The 8,741-nt window shown below is 42.1% G+C and overlaps 1 protein-coding gene across 1 annotated transcript; it reads left to right on the forward strand.

Annotated features, from left to right (window-relative positions):
• Positions 1–1,130: 1,130 nt before the first annotated feature.
• LOC139310048 (zinc finger protein 84-like) lies at positions 1,131–2,744 on the forward strand. Its single transcript, XM_070934213.1, has one exon. It carries the CDS (start codon positions 1,131–1,133, stop codon positions 2,742–2,744), a length of 1,614 nt encoding a protein of 537 aa, XP_070790314.1.
• Positions 2,745–8,741: the final 5,997 nt, after the last annotated feature.

Consider the following 8,741-nt stretch of genomic DNA (forward strand, 5'->3'; position numbering starts at 1 on the left):
ATAAACAATTAAAATTAAACTTTTCTTTGAATCTTACAGACAAAGAGGATGGCAATAAGAGCACTCCGGACACTTGTCAATAACAAGCAATGTTGAAAAGAGAAAAAAATCAAGCCAGAAATCAAAATATTTTCTATTTCCTTCAGAAAAACACACTATTCTCCTTCTCCTTCAGCAGCTGTTAGACAAAAGAGAGAAAATCGAGAAAGGTTTCAAGATGGAATAAGCAGATTATGCAGAACTCAAGGATACATTACATGAAAAGTGAAAGGAGATTATTTTTCAATCAGCAAAAATGGTAAATATCTGGAAATCAGTGGGGAGGAAAAGGTCAATAAGGAAAGTCACGTAGAACAGAGATGAATATAGCCACACCCTGTCAGGAAGAAAATGGCTTGAATGAAAGCACCATTAAACAAGGCATTATCCATATTTTTGACCTCCTCAAGAATATCAGCTGTGGAAAAGCTCCATAGATTTGCCTATTGTGGGAAAAGCACAGATTCCAAATCACAGCTGATTATGCAACAAGGAGCTAGACAGGAGAAAAGCCATACACATTATCTCAATGTAGCAAAAACTAGTCAGAACAACTCCCTTGTGGAAGCAACCACACAAGAGGGAAGTCATAAAAGTGCTCCCAATGCAATAAATGCTTTAGTGAGCATGGCAACATGGTGATACATCAGAGGACTCGCTATAGGGAGAAAACGCATGACCGTGTAGATTGTGTGAAAGTTTCATTAGAAATTGCCAGGTCATGAGGCACTAAAGGACTTATACACAGGAAAAAAACCATTTGAATATCCTTTCTGTGGGCAAGGTCTCAGTGAGAATTCCAATCTGATGAAGCACCCAAGACTCACACAGCAGTGAAACCCTTTGAATGTCCTGACTGTGGGACGACTGTGCGTCATCACAGCAGCGTCACTTGATGTATCGTGACTTTTCCTCTCTGCTAAAATGGGCATGGGCGTGGCCAGTGTGTGACGCATCTAGCCAGTAGGCTGCGGTTTTGACTGGCCTGCACTTGAGGAATCCCAAAGGAGAAAAACCCTTTCAATGTCCTGACTGTGGGAGAAGTTCCAGTCATAATTCCAGCCTGGTAAATACATCAGAAGATTCACTCCATGGAGAAACCCTATAAGTGTCGAGGTTGTGGGAAACGTTTCATTAGAAATTCCCACTTGATGATACACCAGAGGATTCACAAAAGAGAGAAACCCTTTGATTGTCCTATCTGTGGGAAATGTTTTAGTGATAATTCCATGCTGGTGAGACACCAGAGGATTCACACAGGAGAGAAACCCTTTCAATGTCTTGATTGTGGGAAATGTTTCATTACAAATTCCAACCTCATGAGACACCAGAGGATTCACACAGGAGAGAAACCTTTTCAATGTCTTATCTGTGGGAAACGTTTTAGAGATAATTCCAGCCTGGTGACACACCAGAGGACTCACACAGGAGAGAAACCCTTTCAATGTCCCGATTGTGGGAAAACTTACAGTCAAAATTCCCAACTCATGAACCACCAGAGGACTCATACTGGAGAGAAACCCTTTGAATGTCCAGATTGTGGGGAAAGTTTCATTAGAAATTCCCACCTCATGAGACACCAGAGGACTCACACAGGAGAGAAACCATTTGAATGTCCTGACTGTGGAAAAGGTTTCAATCAGAATTGCGAACTCATGAGACACCAGAGGACTCACACAGGAGAGAAACCATTTGAATGTTCTGACTGTGGAAAAGGTTTTAGTCAGAATTCCCACCTCATGAACCACCAGAGGACTCACACAGGAGAAAAACCTTTTGAATGTCCTGACTGTGGAAAAGGTTTTAGTCAAAATTCCCATCTCATAAACCACCAGAGGACTCACACAGGAGAAAAACCTTTTGAATGTCCTGATTGTGGAAAAGGTTTTAGTCAGAATTCCCACCTCGTGAGACACCAGAGGACTCACACAGGAGAGAAACCCTTTGAATGTCATGATTGTGGGAAATGTTTCATTACAAATTCCCACCTCATGAGACACCAGAGGACTCACACAGGAGGGAAACCCTTTGAATGTTCTGATTGTGGGAAATGTTTCATTACAAATTCTCACCTCATGAGACACCAGAGGACTCACACAGGAGGGAAACCCTTTGAATGTTCTGATTGTGGGAAAAGTTTCAGTGAAGATTCCTATCTCGAAATACATCAGAGGACTCAAACAGGAGAGAAACCCTTTGAATGTTCAGATTGTGGGAAAAGTTTCAGTCGAAATTCCTATCTCATGGATCACCAGAGGACTCACACAGGAGAGAAACCCTTTGAATGTCCAGATTGTGGGGAAAGTTTCATTAGAAATTTCCACCTCATGAGACACCAGAGAACTCACACAGGAGAGAAACGCTTTAAATGTCCTGACTGTGGAAAAGGTTTCAGTCAGAATTCCCACCTCTTGAGACACCAGAGGACTCACACAGGAGACAAACCCTTTGAATGTCCTGATTGTGGCAAAAGTTTCAGTCAGAATTCCCACCTCATCAACCACCAGAGTACTCACACAGGAGAGAAACCTTTTGTATGTCTTGACTGTGGGAGAAGTTTCAGTCGAAATTCCCACCTCATCTATCACCAGGGTACTCACACAGGAGACCAATCTTTTGAATGTCTTGACTGTGGGAAAAGTTTTAATCAGAATTCCTACCTGCTAATACACCAGAGGACTCACTCCATGGAAAAATCTTTCTAATGTCCAGTCTGTAGACATTACTTCAAGCATGTTTTTGTTGTTCGTTGCGATGTCATGTCCGACCCATTGCGATCCCATGCATAACATTCCTCCAGGCCTTCCAGTCCTCTACCATCCTCTGGAGTCCATTTAAGCTCATGCCTACTGTTTTAGTGACTCCATCCAGCCCCCTCGTTCTTTATTGTCCCCTTCTTTCCCAGCATTAGGCTCTTCTTCAGGGAGCCCTTCCTTCTCATTAGGTGGCCAAAGTATCTGAGTTTCATGTTCAGGATCTGGCCTTCTAAAGAGCAGTCAGGGTTGCTCTCCTCTATGACTGACCAGTTTGATCGCCTTGCAGCCCAAGGGACTTGCAGGAGTCTTCTCCAGCACCATAGTTCAAAGGTCTCAATTCTTTGGCGCTCAGCCTTTCTTATGGTCCAACTTTTACAGAATTTTCACTTCAAGCATGAACCATCCCTTATTGCACACAAGGAAATCCATATGGGAAAAAGTAGGTGAGTTTAGAGAAGTCCTGAATTTCATTTCTGATCTCCCATTGAAAGTGTAGGTGAGAAATTGACTATTTGAATTCTGGCCTGATTCTTTTTACTCAAACTTTTCTCAGGATTAAACTTGTAGGTGGAGAGAAAAAGAAAGCGGAAAATGGCTAACTACCAGATTCTGGTTATCAGGAGAATCTTCTGGCTATTTCCTTTTGCAGAAGAAGTAGAATTCCTCAAAAAGGATTTTTGGATGGAGCTTTTGTATTTTCATTATGGACCCACATGTGGAGTTTCAATCTTCTAACTTGGTTTCACCCAGATTTTAACCCCAGAATTCCCTAGCCAGCATAGAAGTAGTCCTCAAGATACAACTATTATGGGACTTGCAATTATGATTGCATGTTGCAATGGCCGTTAAGTGAGACTGCTTTTCTTAACTGCCCGAGGCAGCTATTAATTGAATGTGCAAGTCACTAAGCAGAACACTGGCTACCTCGATGCAGGGGAAAACTGTTGGAAGCCTAGCTCAGCATCATGATGCTTGCCTGCCATAGGCATCCCTAAACCTTCCCAACCCTCCAAGACTCCCTGTGCTCTGTTTCCTATCCCTTGTGTCCCCTCGGCCCTTCACTCCTCCACGTGGTCCTCCCACTCCTTTCCCTCCTCCCCAGGGTCTCCACAGGCCTCTCCTTTCCCCAAGGATCTCCTTAAGCCTGACTCTATCCCTCCAGACCTCATACCCTCCACCTCCTTACCTTTGGAAGATCTCTGATCCTCATGTTGGGGAAGGAGGGGAGGACACACATCCCTGGGACATATGACTGTGTCATGGAAGCAGCTATCATTTTCAGTGGGCCCTGGATTTGTCCCTGGGTCACGCAGTGGACTTGTGGAAGCGGCTGCTATTTTGCCACAGTTTGCACTGTTGCACAGAAGATGGACAAAACTCTGTGTTTGGCTACCTTAACATGAGGGGAAAAAATGTACAGTAGAAAATGTTCTTTTTTAAAAAAATGCATCATGTTACCTTTATCAGTAGCTTTTAACATGTAAAAATGGTTATTGTCAGTGTTGCTATGAACATTAGGGCAAGGCAAGATGCTCAGATTTGCCTCAAACTGTGAAAGTTTAATAATGAATGAATGTAATAGGTAATGTAAAGCTCATTTCCCAACTCTTGCTCAGTGGTGAGGACTCCACACATACAGTGGGTTTTTAATGCACTACAATTGTTAACTTGTAATCTCTCTCTTCTGCATTTTGCATCTCTGAGGTCTCCATGATGGAGGCAGTGGGTAGACACAAATATCTCAAAACGCCTGGTGGTGAATTTTTTTAACAAGAAGAACTTGGCTGATCAGTCTGAAAGCTGCTCCGGAGTGTGGGACTTTAGAGTATTTGGAGATGCCTATGCCCCCCTCTTGATTCTTCAGGGGTTGTGTCAAGAGAACAAGAGGTAATAGTACTGCTTCACACTATGCTAGGTCCTAAATCCTTGGGAACCACAGGAAATCAGTCATAAAAGTTTAAGATCTAGAGAGATAATCTTTACTGAGAGCCAAACCCCTACAAAAGTGCAGGAATCTATTGATAGGCTTTCAATCTGCAAACTAACACCCTCCAAATATTCTGCTCAGGAATACTCAGGTCTGATTTCTTACTCTGGAAATTGGAAGACTGCTCTAGCGAGATTCACTCCCCAATAATACAGATGGGGAATTAATGTTGCATGTTCCTTTATTCTATTAATGGAATCAAGCTAGCAATAATTTAGGGACTCTGCACACAAATAAGTGCTTGATGAGCTTTTAAGGCCCAGAAACTGGTTAATGTTGAAAAGCTAAGTACAGTCAAGCTTCCATCTTCAGGTTTCTGTCTCTTGCAAAACTAAGTGTTCATTTGTTGTTCTGTGCGCGCACACCCCACAACAAAAAAAGAGCCTTGATAGTACAGTGGTCTAAGCACCCTGTTATTAACACAGCTGCCTGCAATTACTGCTGGTTCGAATCTCTTCAAGGCTCAAGGTTGACTCAGCCTTCCATCCTTTCTAAGGTACGTAAATTGAGGACCCAGTTTGTGGGGGCAATAAGCTGACTTTGTATAAATATACAAAAGTATGAAGGCTGTTGCTTAACGCATTGTTAGCGCATTGTAAGCCGCCCTGAGTCTCCAGAGAAGGGTGGCATATAAATCAAATTTAAAAAAAAATAAATGAGTGGCTGGAACAATCTTCACCAATCCTTAAAGGAGGTGTGCTTTGACTGCTGTATGCATATAGTGCTCCCCCCTTCTTTCCCTTGATGTGGTCTTCGCTTCTTGCATGAGGAGCTTCTTGCTCTTTTTCTGTGCTGATGAGTGAATCCTTGGGAGGCCTAAACAAATAAGTTAGGAACAATCATCATGGAGAAATTCTATTGATGGGATAACTGGAGTGAAAAATGACTAGATGGTGCACAATCAATGAAAAAATCTTGCAGCTGCCTTAGGTAGAGATGGAACTACATGGTTTTCAGCTTAATGTCATTAAATGGCACACTATAGATAAGCAATGGCCACAATAGAAAACTGTAGACCAGAGTACAGGAAAACATTGGTAATTGAGGCCAAAAGAGTTGGCCTCAAAAAAAAAGAGTTTAAACATTTGAACAGTTGATTCCAAGAGAGGATTTGGAGGAGAAAAGGAGAACAGCAGGAGAGCTTCCTCTTCTGGCTCTCCGCTGCGATGTAGTGAGGTAGGAAGGGAGGCCTCCTGGTCTTCCCAGGGTAGAAGCAGCAGCTGAAAGGTGGTGGAGAGCCAGAAAGCAAGTAGGACTGTTTGGGTTTCCCCAGGGTGTAAAAACGGAGACGCAACGAGGCTGAAACTTGTCAGCTGCTACATATTCCTTCCCTCCCCAGATTGTATTCCACAGATGATGCATACTTTAAAACTAGTGCTTGAGTTTTTCTTTGTGTTGGGAGTTTTAAAAGGTCTCCTTCATGTTAAGGCTGACTCCTTGTAATTTTATGGGCATGTTCGTTTCTTGGCAACAATTTGGAACTGATCTGCCAGTGCTGTCTTCAGGAATTTTGTTTTTACTTCTATATCTAGCAAACAAACACAGGATTTTCTGGTGGTGTACCATCCATAGACTAACATGGCACAACTGTGCTTAACCCACAACTTTTTAAATAAGTCATTATTGAGCCCATTTGTGATGTCCTGTTTTATAGGTAGACCTACCTTATGACTTATCACTCAGTCTTCAAAGCTACATTCACAACTGACTTCTAACATACAAAATGAATTGGAAATTGACAGGAAGCTGCAAGTCACAGCCATGTTTACACTGCACTGAGGAGACCACAGTGATTCACTTAATGACCACAGCCAGAACAGTTGTTGTAAGTTGGCATAGTTATGTGATATCATAGTTAATGACTATGCCATTTAGGAATGGACTTGCTGGTCCCAGTGAGGTAAGTGAGGACTACCTGAATTGGGTTGTCATCAGTGTGATTGTGGACAGTATTTCTTGCCTATTTCTTATTTGGAATGGTGGACTTCCATGGGCAAGCATGGTCCTTTCAATCTTACCGAGGCTCTTGAGATCATTTCATCAATTAATCCACCCACCCATCTACCCCCACCCCCACCCCTCTACATTTAGGTCGAAAAGTGTGAGTTTATCCACATATATGTATATATGTATGATCTGTCCCCAGCACTTCCAGAATCCAGATATATTTAACTCTTTGCAGTTCTATGAATTTGTGATTTATCCAAGTCAGTAAGTAAATTTCCCAATTGAATGGGTATTTGAATGTAAGGGGTTAAATTAGCATTTTGGCATCTTTGATATGTTTTACTGTAATATACATGCTTTTGGCTCTTATATTTTTTGAAATGTTGTGTAGCCATTTTATAAACCATAATTAAACTAACCCTTTTATGTGAATCTTGCAGGCAAAAGAATGCCAGTGAGAGCACTGTGGAGAACTGAGAATCACAAGCAGCCTTAAAATGCCCAGGAAACCAAGGCAGCAATCAAAACGTTACTAGTTCCTCTGGAAAACCCCAAAACTCTTCTTCCCCAGCAGGTAACAGACAAGGAGAAAAAAACTAAGAAAAGAGTTCTGAGCTGGACAAAATAGAGTTTGTGGAAGAAACATCAAAATATCAAGGGAGATCAATTCCTAGTTCAAAAAAAAGGGGAAATAGCTGGAAGTTAGTGGGAAGGAAAAGGTCGCTTGGACAGCCACATAAGGCAGACAATAATTCAGGTCTCATTCTGTGAGGAAGGAAACAGTAGCTTGAATCAAAGTCCATCCAAGAAGTAATTCAGAGTATTTTTGATATCCTTGTTAATCCAAGAATATCAGTGGTGGAAAAGATCTACAGATCTGACTATTGCGGGAAAAACCCAGATATTGTAGATCACAACTGATTATGCCCGAGAGGATCGACACTGGAGGAAAGCCATATCAGTGCTCCCAAAGCAAACAAAAGCTTTGGTCAGAAGAGCTTCCTGGTTTTTCATGGATGGACTCACACCAGAGAGGAGCCCTACCAGTTCAATGAGTAGATTTTGTGAGTAAAAAGATCCAGGTTGGTGTAGTGGTGAAGGCACCAGGTTAGAGACCAATAAATACTCAGTTCCAGTTCTGCTTTAAAGTGTGAAACCATCTGTGCAACTTTTGGACAATCCTATCAGGCCTAGGTCTAAAAGCAGCAAAGGAAATGGCTTGCCTAACTTAAAAGGCACCAAAACCAAACATCTGGTGTAAGGCTCAAGGATGCTGGATGAAAAGCCCCCATCCAGCAAAAACAAAAACGAAAGAAAGAAAAGAGTTAGGGTTAGGTCATAAATTAGTGTTATAATTTAGCAGTAGGTCAGACATAAGGACACCTTCCATAAACTATGGAATATTGAGAAGCAAAGTGTATGTCACGATAGGTAGGTAGGCTGTCTGGGGGACATTTACCCTGTAAATTAAAGCATGATACCCTGTGCTTTGTATGCCATTATGTGTTCCTGAATGAAAAGGAAATCAATACAATTTTGGGGTTATTTTATTCCAAATTCCTTCATACAACAGAGTTCAGAGCCAATATCATCAGAATAGAATAGAACTGGAAGGGATCTTGGAGGTTTCTAGTCCAACCTGCTGCTCAACAGAGAACCTTATACCAGTGTTTCCCAAACTTGGGAACTTTAAGAAGTGTGGACGTCAACTCCCAGAATTCCCCATCCAGCATGGCTGGCTGTGGGATTTTGGGAGTTGAAGTCCATACATCTTGAAGTTCCCAAGTTTGGGAAACACTGCCTTATACCATTACAGAGAAGTGACTTTCTAGTCGCTTCTTAAAAACCTCCAGTGGTGAAGCACCCACAACTTCTGAAGCCAGTTGGTTCCACTAGTTAATTGTCCTTACTGTTAGGAAGTTTTACCTCAATTCCAGGTTTCTTCTCATTTTCCATCCATTGTTTCTTCCCTTGCCTTCTCTGGCTTTGGTAAATAAGTTGACCCCCTGCTC

This window comes from Pituophis catenifer, unplaced genomic scaffold (genome assembly GCF_029215685.1).
Source record: "Pituophis catenifer annectens isolate HBS135680 unplaced genomic scaffold, rPitCat1.0.hap2 SCAF_2, whole genome shotgun sequence".
Taxonomy (NCBI): Eukaryota; Metazoa; Chordata; class Lepidosauria; order Squamata; family Colubridae; genus Pituophis; species Pituophis catenifer.